The 24,286-nt window shown below is 47.5% G+C and overlaps 1 protein-coding gene across 1 annotated transcript in view; it reads left to right on the top strand.

Moving 5' to 3' along the window:
• The window catches only part of INTS4 (integrator complex subunit 4), a 124,031-nt gene that overhangs the window by 94,324 nt on the left and 5,421 nt on the right, over positions 1-24,286 (top strand). The window contains exons 19-22 of the mRNA XM_082245964.1: positions 15,569-15,628; positions 16,872-17,031; positions 18,931-19,074; positions 23,664-23,784. Coding sequence (XP_082102090.1) covers positions 15,569-15,628; positions 16,872-17,031; positions 18,931-19,074; positions 23,664-23,784 — 485 coding nt within the window. The remainder of the gene's footprint in view (positions 1-15,568; positions 15,629-16,871; positions 17,032-18,930; positions 19,075-23,663; positions 23,785-24,286) is intronic.

Raw genomic sequence — 24,286 nt, 5'->3', positions numbered from 1 at the left:
ACTCCGATTTAAGCTTTGAGAAAAAAAACTGGAAGCTGATTGGTTTCTATGGAGAGCTGCACCACATTTTGCAACCCCCCATCTCTCCTGCCAACTGCTTATATAATGCTGTACAGCCACCATGTATTCCCACAGGAGGCAGGGAACCACCACTTCATGACTACAGCTTTTTAGCTTCTATTGTCACCTGTCTGCTTGATGAAGTATGAATGATGAGCATCATCGTATTGCTGACATTCTCTACTCATCCTGTAGGTTGCTTTAAAAGACAACTGCATCTTTAGTACAATACAGGCGGTGCCTGGGTTTCAAACAAGATGGGGTCTGTAGGTTTGTTAAGTTGAATTTGTATGTTAGTCAGAACAGATACATTTTTTCGGTGTAGCTCCAGTCAAAATAATAATTTTTACGTTTTTTTGGATAGCATAGGGTAGGGTTACCACCCCTGTAACATTTGTTTTGCTGTTTATGCCCCCGTTCAGATGTCACCTCACTTTCTGTCCCTATGACAATTGGATTTTGAAAATTTTGGGTTGTTGTGGAAACAAGGATTGGTGATAAAGCTTCAGTGGAGACACCTTTTTTCCCATGAGTACTCTTACAGGAGTGAGATTTCTCCTCACTTCCTGTTGTCTCTCTGTCAGTAGGAGTCGTTTGTAAGTCAGATGTTTGTAACCCGGGGACCGCCTGTAGTACTTTGATCCATTCCCCTAAGTGCAGCCCACCTGTTCAAATACTTACCTTCTTTCCCATGAAGCTGTGTGAGGTATAATTTACTGGCAGGATCAACAGCTAATTATGGGATTTTTTAGGTGGAGTATGTTTTTTTTTTTTTTTTTTTTTTTCAAATTCAACTGAAATATTAAAGAAAATACAGTATACAAAATGCGTATAAACAGAGGTAGCGCACATCAGCAGAAACCGCAATAAAGTGCATGCATTAAGTATAAATGTCAGGGAACTGAGAGATTCATCATAGATACGAATGCAAGACGTAGAGGTTAAGGAGTCTAAGTACAGGGCATCACTGCAGTATGGTAGCGAAAAGCAGCAGAAGAGGCAGAGGAGCGCGTTTACTAAAAGTCAGAACCATTGGATTTATACGCTTAAGGTGGAGTGAGGTGGAGTAGCTGTGTGTGTAAAGAGGGGATATGAGGCAAGGGGGGTGAGAGACTGGTAAGAAAATAGGGGAAGAGAAGTGGGAATGGAGCATGGAAGAAGAAGAGGCCAGGAGGGGGCGAATGTAAAGGGAAGGGGGGTGACGGGTAGCGGTGAAAAAGAGAGGTTACAAGTAACCCGTGCGGGTGACCCTGTCCCCAGTCAGGTGGTGCCCGATCGGGGAGAGGCGCTCAGAGTCTGTCCCTCATCTGAAAGAATAAAAAAGTTCCAACATGCCCATGTTTTAGAGTATTGCTCTCATCTACCCTGCGCGGAGAGCACCAGGTCTTCCAGGTCATGAATCCATTTAACTCTGCGCAACCAGAGGGAGATCGTTGGGGGGGGGGGGGGGGTCGTACTTTTCCAGCAGAGGCTAATACGGGACTTAGCCGCATCTGTGAGATGTCGGAGCACAGATCGTTTGTAGCGCTTCGGAGCCATCCCAGAGCAGTGTAGTAGAAAGAATGCTGGGTCATCTGGGATAATATACTCGGTCATTAGTTGGGAAATCCTGCGTACTTCAGTCCAGAAAACCCGGAGGACCGCTCCAAAAAAATGTGGGACAAGGTGCCCACATCCTGTTGGCAGCGCCAGCATCTGTCAGATGCCTCCGGGAAAATATGACGGAGTCTAACCGGGGAGTTATACCAATGGGTAAGAATCTTGTAATTAGATTGCTGGATGCGGGTGCATATAGAAGATTTAAGGGAGAACCGGAGGATATTACGTCTCTGGGTTTCAGAAAACATCTTGTGGAGTTCTCCCTCCCACTTAAGGATTCCCGGGAAAACAAAATCCTCAGGGGGGAGCGAGAGGAGGGCATACAGTTGGGAAAGAGCATGAGGCATGTGGCCCTGGGTGGTCAGAAAAATCTCGAATGGCGACAAGTCTCTCACAAACCGTGAAGGGGGGCCCAACCCCCTGAGAAAATGGAGAAGCTGCAGTGCCTGCCAACGAGACGGACGAAACTTGCCCCCTGTGGCGGTCAGCCGGGAAAGGTCCAGCCACTCCCCACCCTCGATAAAATGGGACGCCTGAAACGAGCCCTCACGCCGGAGGTCTCCAAATCTATCCCCCGCACAACCCGGGGGGAACTTCGGGTGACCCAAAATTGGGGACAGCGGGGATCGCCCCTCCGAAAGGCCCTTGCTAAGAACTACCGCAGAGCATGTCCGAATCGTCGGGCCGATGGTGGGATGGATCCTCACCGCGGCAGGTACATCCCGAGGGATCAGAGGGGCCCTGGTCAGGAGAAGTGGAAATAGGTGTAGCTCCAATGTAGCCCATTGTTTAAGGTGAGCGTGTCGGGCCTAGTCAATCCACCGCATCAGCATAGCTGCCTGATAGTAGCGACGGGGGTCCGGCAACTCCACCCCTCCAAATTTTTTGGGCAACACAAGAAAGCGGCGAGCCAGCTGTGGTCTCTCCCCAGCCCAAACAAAGTGTGTAAAGGTGGATTCGACCTTCTGAAAGAATGTCGCCGGTATAAAAACAGGCAATGCTTGAAAGAGATATAAAAGCTTGGGCAGTACCGTCATCTTTAGGATGTTGCAACGTCCGAACCAGGAGTGAAGTCCCCTCGTCCACCTCTCTAGCAGTATTCGAATCGCTGCGAGAAGAGGTGGGAAGTTTAGGCGAAACAAGTCTGCAGGATTGGTTGAAAGCCAGGTGCCTAGATAGCGCAGACCCACGGATGCCCACTTAAAGGGAAAATCGTGGGTCAGGAGATCTCGCAGGGCCGTTGACAAAGCTACCCCCATGATCTCAGACTTGGAGAAGTTGATCTTTAGGTTGGAAAGTGTGCCAAATAGTTCAAATTCCTTCATGAGGCAAGGCAGGGAAATCAAGGGCTGGGAGAGGAAGAAGAGAAGGTCGTCCACGTAGGCCGAGACCTTGTACGAGGTCGACCCCACAGAAACTCCCGAGATGTCCAGGTTCGAGCGGATCTTGGCCAAAAAGGGTTCCAGAGAGAGCGCGAAGAGCAACGGCGAAAGGGGATAGCCCTGGCGAGTTCCTTTCAGGATGCGGATCAGGTCCGAGAGAACACCATTCGCCTTCACCCTCGCACTGGGAGTGGAGTAAATACTCTGTATCCAGGACATCATCCTCTTTCCAAGCCCAAAGTGGCGCAGGACTTCAAACATATAGGACCAACCGACTCTGTCAAACGCCTTTTCGGCGTCGGTGCTCAGAAAGATCGTCGGGACAGCAGAGCGTTGGGCAGCATGGATCAAATTAATGACCTTTACGGTGTTGTCCCTAGCTTCCCGTGTGGGGCCAAAGCCTACTTGGTCCAGATGAACCAGGTCCGGAAGACGTGATTGGAGTCGAAGAGCCAGAAGTTTGGTGAAGAATTTTAAGTCTGCATTAAGCAGCGAAATTGGGCGGTAGCTACCGCAAACTGAGGGATCCTTCCCTTCTTTGGGAATAACGGAGATGTGGGTGCTAAGGGCTTCCTCGCGAAACGCAGAGGTATCCCCTACCGCATTAAAAAGTTGGAGCATGGGAGGGATCAGGAGAGGCTAGAGTGCCTGATAATAGGCGACCGTGAAGCTGTCTGGACCAGGTGCCCCACCCTTCTTCGCCTGTGGCAACAGTGGCGGCCCGTGCATAGGGGGCGCCAGGGCGCCGCCCCCCCCTAAAAAAAAAAAAGAAAAAAAAATGACAAAAAGAATAAAGTTATGAAAAAAAAAATCGGTTCGCCGGCCTATGTGGTGGCTAAAGGGGGGGTGGGGTTTATGACCCAGAAGAGGCGCCGATTGGCTGCCTTATGGGGGCGTAACCTGGGCGCAGGAAAGAGTGCTTGGCCACCCCCACCTTCGTGATATCCTGGCTGTGATCCAGGACATCCGATCGCGGACATTGCAGTGGGGGCGGTGCCGGTGCGTGCGTCAGTCACTCACCGTCACCGCCCTGCTCACCTTCCCGCCGGTTCCCGCCGCAGAGGGAGAAGCCGCTCACCTTCCCACCGCCGCAGAAGAGGACGAAGTATCGAGGAGGGGAGAAGCCGCCGCCAGGTAAGTGCATTGGATTGAAGGGAGCATGCACGCTGGTCTCTGCATTGATTGGGGGACAATGCTGTGGGCACTCTGCAATCATTGGGGTACAATGCTGTGTGCACTCTGCAATCATTGGGGTACAATGGTGTGGGCACTCTGCAATCATTGGGGTACAATTCTGTGGCACTCTGCAATTATTGGGGTACAATGCTTTGGCGCTCTGCAATCATTGGGGTACAATGCTTTGGCGCTCTGCAATCATTGGGGTACAATGCTGCGGCGCTCTGCAATCATTGGGGTACAATGCTGCGGCACTCTGCAATCATTGGGGGACAATGCTGTGGCACTCTGCAATCATTGGGGGACAATGCTGTGGCACTCTGCAATCATTGGGGTACAATGCTGTGGGCACTCTGCAATCATTGGGGTACAATGCTGTGGCACTCTGCAATCATTGGGGTACAATGCTGTGGCACTCTGCAATCATTGGGGTACAATGCTGTGGGCACTCTGCAATCATTGGGGGACAATGCTGTGGGCACTCTGCAATCATTGGGGGACGATGCTGTGGCACTCTGCAATCATTGGGGGACGATGCTGTGGGCACTCTGCAATCATTGGGGGACGATGCTGTGGGCACTCTGCAATCATTGGGGGACGATGCAGTGGACACTCTACAATCATTGGGGGACGATGCTGTGGGCACTCTGCAATCATTGGGGTACGATGCTGTGGGCACTCTGCAATCATTGGGGTACAATGCTGTGGGCTCTCTGCAATCATTGGGGTACAATGCTGTGGCACTCTGCAATCATTGGGGGACAATGCTGTGGCACTCTGCAATCATTGGGGTACAATGCTGTGGGCACTCTGCAATCATTGGGGGGACAATGCTGTGGGCACTCTGCAATCATTGGGGACAATGCTGTGGTGCTCTGCAGTGACTGGGGACAATGCTGTGGCGCTCTGCATTAAAAGGGGCTCGCACGCTGAACTCTGCATTGATGGGGGCATGGAACAGTGTTCATTGCATTGAAGAGGACACGAACGCTGAACTCTGCATTGTGGGGGCACAGCACAGTGTTCATTGCATTGAAGGGGGCACAGAACAGTGTTTATTGCATTGAAGGGGGCACAGAACAGTGTTTATTGCATTGAAGGGGGCACAGCACGGTGTTGCATTGAAGGGGGCACAGCACGGTGTTGCATTGAAGGGGGCACAGCACAATGTTTATTGCATTGAAGGGGGCACAGCACATTGTTTATTGCATTGAAGGGGGCACAGCACCTTGTTCATTGCATTGAAGGGGGCACAGCTCAGTTGCATTGAAGGGGGCATGCATGCTGAACTCTGCATTGTGGGGGCACAGCTCAGTTGCATTGAAGGGGGCATGCACGCTGAACTCTGCATTGTGGGGGCACAGCAGTGTTCATTGCATTGAAGGGGGCACAGAACAGTGTTTATTGCATTGAAGGGGGCACAGCACAGTGTTTATTGCATTGAAGGGGGCACAGCACATTGTTCATTGCATTGAAGGGGGCACAGCACAGTTGCATTGAAGGGGGCATGCACGCTGAACTCTGCATTGTGGGGGCACAGCACAGTGTTCATTGCATTGAAGGGGTCACAGCACAGTGTTCATTGCATTGAAGGGGGCACAGTGGTTATTGCATTGAAGGGGGCACAGCACAGTGTTTATTGCATTGAAGGGGGCATAGCACAGTGTTCATTGGATTGAAGGGGGCACAGCACAGTGTTCATTGCATTGAAGGGGGCAGCATGCTGATCTCTGCATTAAAGGGGGCACGCACACTGGTCTCTGCATTGAAAGGGGGCATGTACGCTGGTCTCTGCATTGAAAGGGGGCATGTACGCTGGTCTCTGCATTGAAGGGGGCATGTACGCTGGTCTCTGCATTGAAGGGGGCATGTACGCTGGTCACTGCATTGAAGGGGGCATGTACGCTGGTCTCTGCATTGAAAGGGGGCATATACCATCTCCTGTACCATGACCTGTGACATGCCTATACCATATCTGTGCCATGCCTATACCATCTCCTGTACCATCACCTGTGCCATGCCTGTACAATGACTTCAAAGTCACCAATTTTTTACTGCGTTTTTTGACGCAAAGCAATACCTATTACATTTTTCTTTTTGCGCCCCCCAAAAATTTTGAGCACCAGCCGCCACTGCGAGGCAATGACCGTGGCAAGTTCTCCCTGGGTAAGTGGAGCTTCCAACTCCCCCCGGTCCAGGGGGGAGTTGGAAGGCGAGGCAATACCACCGAGTCCAAGTAAGAGGACACAGAGGTCAACTGTGACTGCTGCTGAGGAAGCCGTAAAGGATAGAGTAAAAGGCTCCAAACCGGCGAGAGATTTCCTTGGGGAGGTGCACCTTGACACCTCCGGGATCCACGAGAAACGGGACATAGGAGGCCGCCTGTTGGGCTCGCAGAGTTCGAGCCAAGACCTTACCGCACTTGTCCCCAGACTCATACGAGATCTTCCGACAACGCTGGAGTGCTGCTTTGGCACGGTAACGCAGTAGGTCCGCTATCTGGTCCCGAAGACGTGTCAGAGCAGCTCCGTCATCCGGGTCCAGGTCCCTCTTGTGGCGGCTCTCCAGGGTGGTCACTTCTGCGAGCAGTTTATCCAACCGCCCCTCTCTCTCCCTCTTATGGCGAGCTCCGTGACTGATCATAACTCCTCTGATCACAGACTTGTGAGCTTCCCAGATCACTCCAGGATCACTATACTGGGTAGTGTTCAACTGAAAGTATGTCTGTAGCTGTTGGGTGACATCGGCCAACACCTCGGGGTCCTGGAGGAAGCTCTCATTAAGCCGCCAGTGCCAATCGCATTCCCTGTTTGCACCACTGATGTTGATCGTCAGGGTGACCGGGGCATGGTCCAACCATGTTATATAGCCTATCTCCACTCCCACAGTAGACTGGAGTAGGCGGTGTGGAACAAGGAACAAGTCGATTCGGGAATACGCCCGGTGCGGGCTAGAATAAAACGTATAGTCCCGTTCGCCCGCATGTAGCACTCGCAACGCATCAATGAGTTGAAGTTCGTGCAATAAGGCCTGGACCTGCCGGCGAACACCCCTGGGAGTCGAAGAGGTGCCCGTGGAGGTATCCAGAGACGGGTCAATCGGGACATTGCAGTCACCACCCAGAAGAAGTTTGCCTTCTGCAAAGTCCAGTAGAGAGGTCAAATTGGTGGGAATTAGGGGCATAGATGGTGGCAAGGGTGACTCCAACCTCCCCCAGGCGGCCCTTCAGATACAGAAATCTGCCCCCCGGATCCTCCCTGCGGTCCAGGAGGGTCCAGGGGAGGCGACTCGAGATCAAGATGGACACCCCCCTAGACTTGGATTCGGAATTGGCAGCGTGGTACACGAACGGGTAGAATCTGTTCTGAAGGAGGGGTAGACCTCCCACCCTAAAGTGGGTTTTTTGGATGAAAGCGACGTCCGCTCGAAGATGGCGCAGCTCACCCAGGAGCATACATCGCTTCTCGGGAACATTCAGCCCCTTGACATTGAGCGTAGTCACCCGCACGGGATCCATAAGAGGTAGTAGAGCGAGATCAGCGCAGGGTGAAAGAAAGGGATATTGTGAGACGAGGTGAAGACGGGGGGGGGGGGGGGGGGTGGCTGAACAGGACGGGGCAGTGAGAAGAGATTAGAAAGTAGGCACAGCCCCCAGATATACAGAAAGGGAGTAGAGGGTGCAAGGTAGGATAGGAGGTAGGTGGGGAAGAGGGGTAGGAAGTTGGAACGAGGCCGAGAGGGAAGGAGAGGGGAGGGAGGTAGAAGCAGTCGAGGTAGAAAGGAAAGCATTCCCTCCTGCATTCCTTGGAGGACCTAAAGTGGTTCTAAAGGCAGAACGTTTTTGACCTTAACCACTTAAGCCCCGGAGGATTTTCCTGCTCAAAGACCAGGGCCTATTTTGCGATTTGGCACTGCTGTACCCAAATGAAATTGATGTCCTTTTTTTCCCCACAAACAGAGCTTTCTTTTGGTGGTATTTGATCACCTGTGCAATTTTTTTTTTTTTTTGCGTTATAAACAAAAAAAGAGCGACAATTTTGAAAAAATAAGAATATTTTTCACATCTTTTTTATATGAAATTCCCCCCAAAAAATGTAAAAATCAAATTTTTTTAACATTTTAGGCCAATTTGTTTCCTGCTACATATTTTAGGTGAAAAAATCGCAATAAGCGTATTCTGATTGGTTTTCGCAAAAGTTATTGCGTTTACTAACTACAGGAAAGATTTATGTCATATTTATTGTTTTTTTTTTTTTTTTTGTAACTAGTAATGGCGGCGATCTGCGTTTTTTTTTTTTTTTTTTTTGCGGGACTGCGACATTGCGGCGGGCAGATCGGACCCTTGACTGACATTTTTGACACTTTTGGGGGTACCAGTGACATTACTACAGTAATCAGTGCTATACATATGTACTGTTACTGTAAAAATGACACTGGCAGGGAAGGGGTTAACTTTGAGATCCAGGGGTTAAGTGTGTCCCTAGGGGCGTTCTTCTAACTGTAAAGGGGGCGTGGCTTTTGATGTAACCACAGAGACATACGATCCTACATAGCAAGATCGTATGATCTCTGCAGTTACACCAGGGAGAATGACAGGCGGCTTTGTTTACATCAGCCGCCTGCCTTTCTCCCTCTCCAGCGGGAGATTGCGAGTGACTGGCGGACATCGGAGCCGCCGGTCACTCGCGCGGTGATGGCAGTAAACGAGCGGGGCCCCCCTATTGGCTCGCGGGCGAGTGACGTACTGATAAGTCACTTTGCCCAGGAGGGGCTGACTGCCGCTGTATATGTACTTGCGGCGGTCGGCAAGTGGTTAAAACGGTTATATACCGCTGCACGTTTTGGTTTTTATTGCCCTACCTGCAAGGCAAAGGCATAATTGTGCTAGTATGCATTGCATACTAGCACATTATGTGAAAATGAAGCCTTCCAGTAATGCAATGTCATCGCTGGGGACAGCGTCCATCTTCACCCATCTTACTTGTGGGTTTACAGGCCCTGGCTCTGTGACTGGCCGGAGCCACCATGACGTCACTCCCGAGCTTGCGCACGGGAGCTACTGTTCACAACGCAGGGCGCTAAAAGAATGGCACGGGTGGCTGTTCCTCTTCAGAGTGCATGCACCAGTGATGTCACTGGCTGCATGCATAGTAAATCTCTCCTAAACCATGCATGTTGAGGAGATATTTACCTATATATAGGTACCTATAGGTAAGCCTTAATATTTGGCTTACCTATAAGTAAAAATTAAATTTTAATGGGCGCCAAAACTTTTATAGCAGAAATTTTTTTGTCACATCTGTTTTATTGCTAATGTTGTGAGAGCGTTTAGTATAGTATGTACTGTATATAAACATCGGAGGCTTTGAGTCTGTGCTAAATTGTTTCACCTTTAGGCTCCGTTCACATGTAGGCGTTGGCGTTTTTCAGGCGTTTGTTTATCGTTTTTCAGGCGTTTTACAGGCGTTTTTATAGGCGTTTTTGCAAGCGTTTGCAAGCGTTTTACAGGCGTTTTTTTGGGTGTTTTTAACAGGTGTTTTAGGTGACCAATGGAAAAGCAGAGTGTTTTTTTTACAACATTTGCAAAGGAACCTCCCAGGGACCTCCTCCTCTGCATTGGACCTCCCAGGGACCTCCTCTTCTGCATGATCTTTTTTTTTATGGTTCTGGACATGCTACAGAGCTGAAACTTCACAGGTACACTTTTTAGACCCCCCAGACACTAAATCCAAAGAAATCTTTTTTTTTTATTATTTTTTTTCTTTTTTTTTTAAATTTTTTCAATAATTGGCTCTCTATCAAAAACGACAATTTTTAAGAACTTTTTTTTGCCTGATTCATAGTCCCTGGGGCATGATCCAGAACCCTAGGCACTTTTTAGGGGCATTTATTGGGTTTTAGGGCTTCAAAATGGTGTTTTTTGATTCCATATATATATCTACATTACGGTCCCCTTGGCATAGCAGAGTCAATTTACCCTAAACTACATTACGGTCACCTTGGCATGGAAGAGTTTGGTCACCCTGGCATAGTAGAGCCAGTTCACTATAAACTACATTACGGTCACCCTGGTATGGCAGCAGGCTAAGTCAGTAAAGTTCATTACGGTCACCTTGGCATGGAAGAGTTTGGTCACCCTGGCATAGCAGAGTCAGTTCACCTAAACTTCGTTACGATCACCTTGGCATGGAAGAGTTTGGTCACCCTGGCATAGTAGAGTCAGTTCACAGTCACCTTGAGTTCGGTCACCCTGGCATAGCAGAGTCAGTTCACCTAAACTACATTACGGTCACCCTGGTATGGCAGCAGGCTAAGTCAGTAAAGCTCATTACGGTCACCTTGGTATGGCAGGGTCTGGTCACCTAAACTGCCTAACTGCTGTTCTCCATGTTTCAGGAAAATGTGCTCACAGCAGAGGCACGCCAAGGGGGTGGAGACCTGGGTGGAGAGCTGGGTAGAGAGTTGTGCTGTTTGAGCTGATCAGGAGCAACTAAACACTTGTAAAACGCCTGTGAAACGCCAAATATCACTTTACATTGAGGTCTATGGGACAAAACGCCTGTGATCTGCCCAAAAAGAAGCTCAAGTACTTTTTTGAGCGTTGGGCGTTTTCCTTAGGGCGTCAAAACGCTCAAATGTGAACAGGGGTCATTGCAATGAATGGGATTTGTCTTGTTGGGCGTTTTGAGAGCTGATTAGTGAGCAGAAAAACGCTCCAAAAACGCCTACATGTGAACGGAGCCTTACAGAAATAATGAAAGGTGAACTAAGACCGTACACCCCCCTATACCCCCCCAGGCCCTGCTGTACTTCTGTGGATCCTGAGCTGTCAGTGCCCATCCACAAAAATCTCCACTCTTCTTTGTACAGCACTTTCAGACGGATCAGAGTGATTCTGATTGGTCAGCACCATCACAGAGCATCCTGTGTGTGGGCACTGACAGCCCAGCATCCACAGAGGTAAATATAGTGGGGACCCAGGGTGGAGAGGATGTGTGATGTTCACCTCTTTTCCGTAAAGGTGAACTAAGCTTTTAAGTTCAGCTTAAAGTGTTAGTAACCATAACAAAAATTGATCCTGTCCCTTAAAGCATGAATAACAGCACTATGCTTGTGCTGTGTAATTTGGCCCCTTGTATAATCTAAAATACCTGGCAGATCCTTCCTGGTTCTGCCCTCCCCCCTGTAAACTGACCATGGTTTATCATGGCTGCTGAGCTCTGACACCGTGGTCAGTTTGTGCCTCCCTCATCCGCAGCTCTCCTCTGTCGTCCTCCCCCTCTCCCTCCCTGCCTGTCAGCTGTCATTGCTGCTCCCCTCCCCTCACGTGACCGCTGACCGATCTCCTCCCCTCCTCCCGGCTGATGTCCGCAGGAGCTCTCCGCCCCTCCCGCTGTAGTTGTCAGCCCAGGAGAGGAGAGCAGCGAGCAGTCACGTGAGCGTCGGGAGGCGCTCTGAAATGAGGTAGAAATTGGCATATTTTTTTTATAAAGCACAGACACTGGGACACATAAAGTTATCAAACAGAGGGGATTGTATGGTTATTATACAGTGGCTTTACAACCACTTTAACGTTATAAGGGAAAGTAGTTCTAGATGAACATATATTTTGATTTAAATTTGAAGTATTTTTTTTTTTTTTCAATAAAATAAAAAAGGGGATACACTTAACTGCTCTGTGCAATGGTATAGCACAGAGCAGTGCCTTGCTTTCTCCTTTTTGGTCCCCTGCCGACACTCTCTGCTCCTTCTTTCTGTGGTTGCCTGCTTAGCAAGCTCTGTGCTAAGGGTGCAATGAGCGGGCACATTCCCAAACCTTTTCTGCGTGTATTCATAGAAATATACAGCGCTGGTAAGCTCCACCCACTCCCTCCTCTCACTCCACTGGAGTTTGACTGACAGCATCAGGAGGCTATGGCTCCCACTGCTGTCTGTGTCTCCTGTGAGACCAGGAAGAGGAGGAGAGCATTGCTGCAGCTGGGACAGCACTGGATCTTGAGAGGAGTCGGGTAATCATTTATGCACGGAGAGGGAAATGATTAGTGGGGATTTTTCTACCTATCTGGCCCGGGCACATATATCTGTAGTGTTTACTTCTCTCTCTCCAAAGCCCTAAGTCCCGTGTCTTTCTGCTGCTCTGTTCCTCTGTTAACAGCATGATAACTTCTGACAAGTTCTCCAACACAGGAGATAAAAGCAGCTGGAAATTTGTGCCGGCTTGAATGCATAGAGATAGATTAGTAGAGAGCTGGTCTATTCACAGCACAGCTCTGCATGTTTCTTCCTTCCTCTGCCTATGTGGAGGGGGGGGGGTGTGCCTTTCCTCCAATCAGTGGTCACACAGTGTATGCCAAGACTCCACACCCAGTGCTGGATCATCAGGAAGAAAATTTTCTAACAGTATGTTCACTTTCTAAACAGTGTAGAAAGCTGAAGACAGCAGATATACAAACAAAACGTATGTATGGAGATTTATCTCATCTCTGTGTATCATCTGTGGCTGTTCACTTCACTGGGTATATGTGAGGGTTTACATCCACTGTAAGGCAGGGAATGCATTAACGTAAACCACTTTTTTGCTTTAGAATAACTTCATTTTGGTGTAACTTTCACATTTTGATATGCTTTACTCATCCACATTTTTGTTACTGTTATTAAAGATGAACTGAGCTCTTAAAGCTGTGCCCAAAAAAAGGGGCAGGGAGGGAGCCAAGAGCTAGTCACCAGAATTGTCTGTAGTCTTCCCTGCTGCCGATCTCCTCGTTACTGACTTACCTTGCTTGTTCTATGTTGTGAGATGGTCATCTTGGTAGGGGCAGAGCATTTCTCTTTATGTTGGAGCTCCACAACCATCTGATGACCGGTGGGTTCATGATCAAAATGCAGCACAGATAAAGCGCAGACAAACTGAATGGTTTCAGGAGAGGTGGGAAGATGCATGCAATGCTGATTATCTTCCAGCAAGAAGTACAGTAGTGACATATCCAAATCTCCTCCTGAGACTCGCAGTTAGAGGCAGCAGTGCCTTAGATCTTTCACTGCAGATATTCAGCTAAATAAAGTGCTTAAGCCTAGTACACACGCAGCGAATTCTGTCCGTCTTTTGTCCAAAGTGGTGTTTTGTTGGTTGGAATGTACCTAGACTGCACACAAATTTTCCCGCACGACAAAATTCTACTTCAGAAGTGATGTCATGTGTTGGTTTGCTTTCTTTGTGTTCTTTCTTCTCTGAGCATGCCCAGTCTTGCTCATAAGATTTTTCCCTGTCGAAATCTGTACTGACTGCACGAAAATCGGACATGTTTTGACGGTGGACAAAAATTTTATAGCATGCACACCAGAATTTTTTCGGCCGAAAAGTCGGAGTCGGTTGTCGGAAGCATCATACTAACAAGCTGAAAATCGTCAGATCGCTCGTCGGACGAAAATTCCCGGCCGAATTTCGACGCGTGTGTACGAGGCTTTAGGCTTTAGAGGCAGAAGCAATTCAAGACACATGGTAGAATTTTTAGGCTACTGCTTAAACACAATTAACCTTTCTAATTGTTTCCTGTAAATCTTCACTTTTTGAGTTCAGTTGTGTCTGTATAAGCCATTACATTTTTAGAAGTTGAAAGCTAATATACCGGTAGAAAAAGGTTGGATATACAGTGCCTTGCGAAAGTATTCGGCCCCCTTGAACTTTGCAACCTTTTGCCACATTTCAGGCTTCAAACATAAAGATATAAAACTGTAATTTTTTTGTGAAGAATCAACAACAAGTGGGACGCAATCATGAAGTGGAACGAAATTTATTGGATATTTCAAACTTTTTTAACAAATAACTGAAAAATTGGGTGTGCAAAATTATTCAGCCCCCTTAAGTTAATACTTTGTAGCGCCTCCTTTTGCTGTGATTAAAGCTGTAAGTCGCTTGGGGTATGTCTCTATCAGTTTTTCACATCGAAAGACTGAAATTTTTGCCCATTCCTCCTTGCAAAACAGCTCGAGCTCAGTGAGGTTGGATGGAGAGGGTTTGTGAACAGCAGTTTTAAGTTCGTTCCACAGATTCTCGATTGGATTCAGGTCTGGACTTTGACTTGGCCATTCTAACACCTGGATATGTTTATTTGTGAACCATTCCATTGTAGATTTTGCTTTATGTTTTGGATCATTGTCTTGTTGGAAGACAAATCTCCATCCCAGTCTCAGGTCTTTTTGCAGACCCCATCAGGTTTTCTTCCAGAATTATCCTGTATTTGTCTCCATCCATCTTCCCATCAATTTTAACCATCTTCCCTGTCCCTGCTGAAGAAAAGCAGGCCCAAACCATGATGCTGCCACCACCATGTTTGACAGTGGGGATGATGTGTTCAGGGTGATGAGCTGTGTTGCTTTTACGCCAAACATAACGTTTTGCATTGTTGCCAAAAAGTTTGATTTTGGTTTCTTCTGACCAGAGCACCTTCTTCCACATGTTTGGTGTGTCTCCCAGGTGGCTTGTGGCAAACTTTAAATGACACTTTTTATGGATATCTTTAAGAAATGGCTTTCTTCTTGCCACTCTTCCATAAAGGCCAGATTTGTGCAGTATACGACTGATTGTTGTCCTATGGACAGAGTCTCCCACCTCAGCTGTAGATCTCTGCAGTTCATCCAGAGTGATCATGGGCCTCTTGGCTGCATCTCTGATCAGTCTTCTCCTTGTATGAGCTGAAAGTTTAGAGGGACGTCCAGGTCTTCATAGATTTGCAGTGGTCTGATACTCCTTCCATTTCAATATTATCGCTTGCACAGTGCTCCTTGGGATGTTTAAAGCTTGGGAAATCTTTTTGTATCCAAATCCGGCTTTAAACTTCTCCGCAACAGTATCTCGGACCTGCCTGGTGTGTTCCTTGTTCTTCATGATGCTCTCTGCGCTTTAAACGGACCTCTGAGACTATCACAGTGCAGGTGCATTTATACGGAGACTTGATTACACACAGGTGGATTCTATTTATCATCATTAGTCATTTAGGTCAACATTGGATCATTCAGAGATCCTCACTGAACTTCTGAAGAGAGTTTGCTGCACTGAAAGTAAAGGGGCTGAATAATTTTGCACGCCTAATTTTTCAGTTTTTTATTTAACAAAGTTTGAAATATCCAATAAATTTCGTTCCACTTCATGATTGTGTCCCACTTGTTGTTAATTCTTCACAAAAAAATTACAGTTTTATATCTTTATGTTTGAAGCCTGAAATGTGGCAAAAGGTCGCAAAGTTCAAGGGGGCCGAATACTTTCGCAAGGCACTGTGCAACATTACATGTCTGTTTGTGGTGTTTTTTACAGTCTGGTGTTTTATTTTTCATATTCCTTGTACTATTTGTAGGGAGGAGCCTATGTTTGGACTTTGTGAGCAGTTCCTGCAGGAGATAGACGTCTTCCAGAGGTGAGAATGTGTTCTATGTCCTCCTTTTATTCATATTACAGCCTGGTCATTGCATTGCCTTGTTCACATAGGCCTCAAAGCATTGTGTGCAGCAAATTTTTAAAAAGCATTTGCAAATGCAAACCTTTCGACAAACTTCAAGCAGGTTTGTTGAAGCCTTTAAACACGTGTCAAACACAAGGCCCATGGATCACATCCGGCCCGCCAAGCCATTTCATGTGGCAATCGCGCCCAGGACTTTTTTTTTAGCTGAAACATTCCTCCACCTCCGGCTCTCACCCTTCGCTCCCCACTCACCACTGTCACTTGTAAATACAGATTTCTGTGTTTACAAAGGCAGCCTTCCTCCCAGCAGCACCCACAGGTCTCTCATCAAAAACGCATGGGGATTTCCAGTCACTACTTACCAGCCAGCAACCAACCGAATTATCCTGTCTAACAGTATGCTTTAAAAACGGGGGTTTAGTTGCACACATTTGCAAATACATGTGTAAGCTGCAGGCCCCGGCAAGGCACCGTGATATCTGCAGACCCTAACTCTACCATTTAAAGAGTCTCCACAATGGGAGCACATGTATTCTGATGGATAGACGAAGGACAGGTGACTGGAGGGAGCCCACACCTCCTTAAAGGCACAGGGTCACACTGAACACCCAGCACCGTGGCAGCAAAGGTGTCAGTGCGTTGCCTGACCAATATAAACAATAATACAAAAAGTGGTCACCTCCCCCACCTATAACTGGTCTGCAGATCTCAGGTTGCCTTGCCGTGTCACTGTTTTTACGCATATTGTTAGACAGGTTAATTTGGTTGGTCGCTGGCTGGTTGGTAAGTAGTGACTGGAAATCCCCTTGCTTTTTTGATCTGCGTTTGCACTTCCAGTGCTCCTTGCTATCAGGACCAGTTATAGGTGGGGGAGATGACTAATTTTTGTAGTACCCACAGGTCCCTGCGTGCAATGCACTCTCCTCCTTCTTCCTGCTATTTTTAAAATAAATTGTACACTGACTGCAGTGTATGCGTAGTGCTGTATACAATCCCGGACTACTCCTGAGATCTGTAGGAGAGGAATGCTGGGATGATGTTGCTCCAAGTGTATGTATGGGAGTTATGTCATCTGTAGACAGAAGGCTGAATATAAGTGAATTCCTCCTCCCAAAGGGTTGCATTCTCCCCCCTCTGCGTACTACCCCCCCCCCCCCCTCGCTATTTCCCCTCCTATTTGTTGTGGTCTCTCCTTCAGGTGCTTCATCTCTGAGCTCCCACACATGCAGGACAGCTTTTTGGACAAGCTGCTCGATCTGATGCCCCGCCTGGTAAATTCCAAGCCTCTTCAGATGGTGAAAATCCTCCAGACCACCCTACGGCAGAGCAGCTTTCTGCGCCTAACTCTTCCAGAACAGGTAATGCTTGTAATACAGAAGGGCGCCCCCTGCTGTAACAGACTGACCTAATGAACTGGACTTGAAACATAATATCCTGATTTGTCTAAGCAGACCCCGAGATCAAACTCCCAGGTTCATGCCTCCTGGGAACAATGTACAGTAAAACCTTGGATTGAGAGTAACTTGGCTTAACAGCATTTTGCAAGACAAGCACATTTTTTAAAAAATAAATTTTGACTTGATAAACAAGCGATGTCAAGTAGTGTTATGTCACAACTGAGTATAAAAGAGAAGAGAGGCGCCTCTAAGTGTAGCAATATGGTTACATTTAATTTAGCAACTCACATGGCTGATGATTAAAACGGGCACATCTAAGTATGCAGGCATCCAGGGTAAAGCTGTCAACATAGACCATCCTCCGCCCCGCCATCAATGTCATCCCTTCCACGCTGCGCTCTACGAGCGTTTCAAGCCTTGCTTTCAGATCGCTCTACTGCAAGATAGTCTTCCCGGTCACGATTGCAGACTGACGGCAGTGAGAGCCAGCGGTACGGAAGACGGTCTGAGGACAGCTTTACCCAGGATGCCTGCATACTTAGATGTGCCTGTTTTATTCATCAACCATGCAAGTTTCTAAATGTTGTACCTTCATTAAATGTAACCATATTGCTACACCTAGATGCAAAGCTTGTCTTGCAAAATACTCTCAAACCAAGTTACTCTCAATCCTAGGTTTTACTGTACATTGTTCCCCGGAGGCATGAACCTGGGAGTTGGATCTTGGGTCTCCTTCCCTCCCCAACTTCCCTCCCAAACTTCCCTTTCCTCCCCCCCCTCTCCCTAACTTCCCCCCTCCCCTCTCCCCAACTTCCCCCCCCCTCTTTCCCTTCCCTCTCCCCTCCCCTTCCCTTCCCTCTCCCCTCCTCTTCCCTCCTCTTCCCTTTGCTCCCCTTCCCTTCCCTCTCCTTCCCTTCCCTCTCCTTCCCTTTCCTCTCCTTCCCTTTCCTTCCCTTCCCTTTCCTCTCCCCCTCCTTCTCCCCCTCACCTTCTCTCCTCTCCCCACCTTCTCCCCTCTCCCCTCCCCCCTCCCCCCTCCTTCCCCCCTCCTCCCTCCTCCTCCCCTCCCCCCTCCTTCTCCCCTCCCCCCTCCCCTCCTTCCCTTTCCTCCCCACTCCCCTCCTTCCCTTTCCTCCCCACTCCCCTCCCCTCTTTCCTCTCCCCCTCTTTCCTCTCCCCAACTTCCCTTTCCTCCCCTATCTCCCCCCTTCTCTTTCCCTCTCCCCTCCCCTTCCCTTTCCTTCCCTCTCCTTCCCTTCCCTCTCCTTCCCTTCCCTTCCTTTCCTCTACCCCTCCATCCCTTTCCTCTACCCCGCCTACTTCCCTTCTCCCCTCCCCCCTTCTTCCTCTCCCCCCCTTCTCCCTTCCCTTTCCTACGCACTCCCCTCCTTCCCTTTCCCCCCTCCCTCATTTCCTGAGAATTGGTATCTGCCATTATTAATCATGACCTACAAATAACATCAGCTTCTGTCATTTTTATCTGCTGCAGTAGGCTTATTAATCTGGTGAGGTAAAGTTAAAACATCTGTGAACCTAATACATGTTCTACACAACATGGCAATGCTGAGCCACTGGTTAAGCTTGGTGTTGATCTGAAAATGTTTAATTATTATTATTATTATTATTTTTTTTTGCTTGATTTTCTCAGTGGTCATGTGACCACCGTGTCCTCTTATATTTTCCTCTGTGTATTTAGCGGTTTGCCTAGAGTTTAGCTTCAACCTTTAGGTGTGTAATGGCATCTAAGGTACCTCAGTCCTATTCGGGGTCCAGAACACCACCTATTTCTGCACATCATATGTAAACCTAGTGTGGAATACTACTACACTGTGTGATGTCATGTAATCCCTTATTCTCCAGATCCACAGAGCCTCGGCACACATTATCGAGCCAGCTGCAGAGTCTGATAACCCGATCCGATTCACCTCTGGGTTGGTCGTAGCTCTGGATGTTGATGCCACGTTGGAGCACGTTCAGGAGCCACAGAGCTCTGTGAAAGTCCAGGTATGATTGCATGCAACGGGATGACTATATTGAGGGCGTTACTTATGTTCTTGTACCAGGAAGACAGTCCATTTTGTGGTATTGATAGTAATAATATTGAGTGTCCGGTCTCTTGCACACTATTGCCTGGATTGTGTGTTGCTCATTTCTCTGCAGTAGACACCAGTTTCTGGGACAAAGTGACCCCTCACAGATCATGACAGGAACCTAAGCACTTTGGTCGACATCTAGATAGTTGTAAAAGTGACTCTGAAAAGATTAATTTAGGAGGCACTGCTAGTAAAACACACAGCTCTTTCTAAGATTATTAAAGCACAATTGCATTTATAGAAATGGGAGAAAGGCGTAACGAGATGTGGTGAAGCTTTTTGGGGGGGGGGGGGGCTGTGGAGGGGGATGTGTGCAGAGTTGGGTGATGGGGGAGAGTAGTGCAGAGGTTGGAGGTGTGGAAGTGAGATGTGAACAGCCTGTGAAAGAGAGTCGAACTCTGCGCTCTGTGGGCAGCGCACTCCTCCACTCTGCGCTCTGTGGGCAGCGCACTCCTCCACTCTGCGCTCTGTGGGCAGCGCACTCCTCCACTCTGCGCTCTGGCACTCTATTGCCTGGATTGTGTGTTGCTCATTTCTTTGCAGTAGACACCAGTTCCTGGGACAAAGTGACCCCTCACAGATCATGACCGGAACCTAAGCACTTTGGTTGACATCTAGGTAGTTGTAAAAGTGACTCTGACTCTGAAAAGATTAATTTAGGAGGCACTGCTAGTAAAACACACAGCTCTTTCTAAGATTATTAAAGCACAATTGCATTTATAGAAATGGTAAAACAGCCAACCATTGTGCTAACAACTTCCATTTTTATAGATCTATCTCCCCTTTCCAATTACAGCCGTTGTTCAGGGTGTCTGAATATAGCTGTGTCTAAAATAATCCACCACACTCAGTAATGTACATAGACCTCTTCTGTTATGCTTCCCTCTCTCATCTGCAGTACAAGTCTGAGGACATTTGTGCTAAGGGGTGTTGCTGTTACCCAGCTCTGCCACCATAGACCACTGCGGTGTTAGAAAAAAAATATAGCTATTTCACACATTACAGGACAAAGAAAGTGATTCTTAGAACATGGGTTATATGCCACTATCTTCAGGTCCCTGCTCACTCCATGAGGCTTCAATGTTTTGCTAGTGTTCTTTGGTGATGGACCTCCTCTCCCTTCGAGAAGACTTTTCTACTTTTCATTAGATTTTTTTTTTCCTCCTATTGACTGATACTTTTATCAAGATCTGAATGCCTTTTGCTTTATGGCTTGACAGCAGTTTCTGGATCTTTTGCCCTCAGTGTTTACCTTGGGAACAGTTCCCAGACCCCATGGCAGCAGGGCCGGCCTGTAATAATTACTTTGGGCACTAGATTCTCTTTTTGAGAGTCTTCGGGAGATTCCCCTGCATACGCTCTCCCAGAAGGTGGCCTTTTTGGTGGCTTTCACCTCTGCGTGTAAGGTGTCGAAATTGGTGGCATTGTCCTGCCTGCCGTTCCACCTTACTGGTGGTTCACCGTGATTAGGTGGTTCTTCGCCCCTGTCCATAGTTCCTTCCTCAGGTGGGTCTCTGATTTTCATTTAACTACTTGCCGACCGGTCGCGTTGACCGTACTGCGGCAAAGTGGCTCGATTCTGTCCAGCGACGTAGACCTACGTTGCTGGACTCCTCCCCTTGTGGGCGGCGCTCGCGCGCCGCCGGAGGCTCGCGCGCCGCCGGAGGCTCGCTCCCGCTGTTTTCAGTCACAGCGGGAGTCGGGCCAGGGGAGGAGCAGCGGCGATCGCCGCTGCTCTTTCCCGATCGTCGGGGAATCGAGTTTGGAGATCCGCCCGCTTGTGTAAACAAAGCGGGCGGATCTCCTAAGTGACAAACAGTGACAGATTGCAGGGTTCAGCATAGCTGAACATGCGATCTGTCCCTGTGTCACTCAGTCACCTCCCCCCACACACGTTAGTAAGCACCAGGCATACATTAACCCCTCCCCCTCCAATAAAATTAACCCCTTCCCTGCCAGTGTCATTTTTGCAGTAACAGTGCATATTTATAGCACTGATTACTGTAGAAATGTTACTGGTAGCCCCAAAAGTGTCAAAAATGTCAGTCAAGGGTCCGATCTGTCTGCCGCAATGTCGCAGTCCCGCAAAAAAAATCGCAGATCGCCGCCATTACTCGTTAAAAAAAAAAAAAAAACACCAAAAATGACAAATCTTTCCCTTAGTTAGTAAACACAATAACCTTTGCGCAAACCAATCAAAATACGCTTATTGTGATTTTTTTTTTTTTACCAAACATAGGTAGGAGAAAACAAATTGGCCAAAAATTAAAAAAAAATTTGATTTTTACATTTTTTTAGGGGGGAATTTCATATAAAAAAATGTGAAAAATATTGTTATTTTTTAAAAATTTACGCATTTTTTTGTTTATAGCGCAAAAAGTAAAAATGGCAGAGGTGATCAAATACCACCAAAAGAAAGCTCTGTTTGTGGGAAAAAAAGGACGTTTGGGTACGGCGTCGCACGTCCGCGCAATTGTCAGTAAAAGTGGCCTGGACGTAAGACAGCAAAATCCTCCGGTGGTAAAGTGGTTAAATGAAGACATTGTGTTGCCTTCACTGTGTCCCAGGCCAACACATCCAAAGGAAATTGCTTTGCATGCCTTGGATGTGGACTGGGCTATTCAGGTGTACCTGGCAGCTACAGAGTCTTTTAGGAAGTCAGACTCATTATTTGTGCTCACGGATGGGCCTCGGAAAGGGTTGTCCATTTCCTCTGCCATAATTTCCAAATAGATCAGACAGACGGTGGTTCAGCTCTATTCCATCAAGGGTCAGGTTCCTCCTTTCCTTGTTAAGGCGCACTCTACTCAGGCTCTCAGTGCCTCCTGGGCTTTCCGTCATTGGGCGTCAGTGACACAGGTTTGCAAGCTGGCCTCCTGGTCATCGGTTCACACTTTTACAAAGTTATATAAAGTGGATGTGTTGGCTTCTGCGGATGCTTCCTTTGGCCGCAAGGTTTTTGCAGGCTGCTGTTTAGAGGATTTGGTCCTCTTTGAGGGTGTTTTTTTTTTCCAGGTGGGCTCCAGTTGTTTTGGTTGAGCTCCTGTTTACCTGGTTGGCTATAGTTGGCCTTGGGAATTTTTTTTTCACTGTTCCCACCCCTCATGTTTAACACTGCTTTGGGACTTCCCAATGGTTAGGAAGATCAGGAACTGTGTCCATCAATGAACGAAAGAGAAAATGGGATTTTTGACTTACCGTAAAATCCATTTCTCTGATGTTCATTGATGGACACAGCACCCACCCCTCTGTGGAGTTGTAATTCTGACACTGCTTGTAACAAAACTGAGTACCTATAGCAGAGAGAGGGAGTATACCCCATGGGACTGCCCATGGGCGTAGCCAGACATTTCTTCTGCCTAGTGTCCTACTCCTGTAGGGGCAGTATAACCCAATGGTTAAGAAGATCAGGGGCTGTGTCTGTCAATGAACATCGGAGAAATGGATTTTACGGTAAATCAAAAATCCCATTATTCCCTGGTTGAGCCCATTCTCCCAGAAATGTCATGTTTTTGAGCTTTTTACAACATCTAGCATTTTTTTTTTTGCAGGGACACAGCTTGATCTCAATCTTTTTTTGCCTCTTTGCTCTGGGACGTCCCATGGTCTCACAATCTATTCCTGTGTCCTGTACTGTACGATTAGGATAATGGGAATTTTGATGTACCTGTAAATTCCATATCATAGAGTACAGTACAGGACACCGGTCTCTTCCCCACTTTTCTTTGTGATCTTTTTACTTCTTGCTAACAAACTGGTGTCGGCAGGGTTCTATGGATACACTGAGGGGCAGTCCCTGGAAAGCTTTTGTCAATGTGCACTCACCTGAAGTTAGCGGCATATAACCCATGGTTTAAGAATCGATTCCTGTGTCCTGTACTGTACTCCCAAGGTATGGCATTTACAGGTATGTCAAAATCTTATTTTGAAAGCATTCACAAGCAAATATCAATATCCGAGTATATTTATTTTAAGTTTTCAGTAGACTGACTCTTTAATAAATGTAATGCCGCTTTTCCACTGCATGGAACCGAACGGTTCGACTCGCTTTTGCGCTTTTCCACTACATGGTACCGCATGGTACGGTATTGGAACGGTCCGGTACAGTACAGCGGCGCTTTTCCACTACATGGAACTGAACGGTACGGCTCGCTTAAACAGTACCACCACAGTTGTGGTTCCAAGAGGGCCGTACCGATACCATATCCCACAATGCTTTGCATGCAGCCTTGGCTGTTTGTCACTACTAGCCACTGATTGGTCAGAGAATCATTGTTATTCCACCCACTTACTACTTTAGTGGAAAAGCAAACTGTACAAAACCGTTCCAACACTGTACCATGTGTTACCATGCAGTGGAAAACCGAGCCAAGCAGGGCCAAGTGGAGCCGAGCTGGTACTTGCAGTGGAAAAGTGCCATAAGCCTCCTTACCGGGGTCTGACGTGTATTTTGATATATGCATTCATCATCATAAAGTCTCCCCCTCTTTCCTCCTCCAGGTCGTTTATCCAGATGGACAGGTTCAAATTATCCACCCTAAACCAGCAGATTTCCGGAACCCGGGCCCCGGCAGACACCGGCTGATCACACAGGTGTATCTGTCTCACACTGCATGGACAGGTAATCAGCGGGATCATCACATGCACAGTGGGCCTTTATGTTTGAGAGAAGTGTTATTTCAGTCTCTTATCAATAGCAGCCTTCATAATTTTCCTGTGGGACAACCTACTATAAATTGCTCAGTTGCAACACACATCTACACTACCGTTCAAAAGTTTGGGATCACCCAGACAATTTCATGTTTTCCATGAAAACTCACACTTTTATTCATCAACTGAGTTCGAAATGAATAGAAAATATATTGAAGACATTAACGAGGTTATAAATAATGATTTTTATTTGAAATAATACTTTTGTCTTTCAAACTTTGCTTTCATCCAATAATTTTCCAGTTGCAGCAATTACAGAGGCAGACCTTTGGCATTCTAGCTGTCAATTTGTTGAGGTAATCTGAATTGATTTTCACCTTCCACAAGTTGGATTGGCTTAATGGGCACTTCTTACGTACCATACGGTCAAGCTGCTCCCACAACAGCTCAATAGGGTTGAGATCTGGTGACTG

Source organism: Pelophylax lessonae, assembly GCF_965119305.1.
Source record: "Pelophylax lessonae genome assembly, chromosome: 2".
Taxonomy (NCBI): domain Eukaryota; kingdom Metazoa; phylum Chordata; class Amphibia; order Anura; family Ranidae; genus Pelophylax; species Pelophylax lessonae.
Note: the sequence above shows the minus strand (reverse complement) of the source record. Positions and strands in the feature narration are given on the sequence as shown.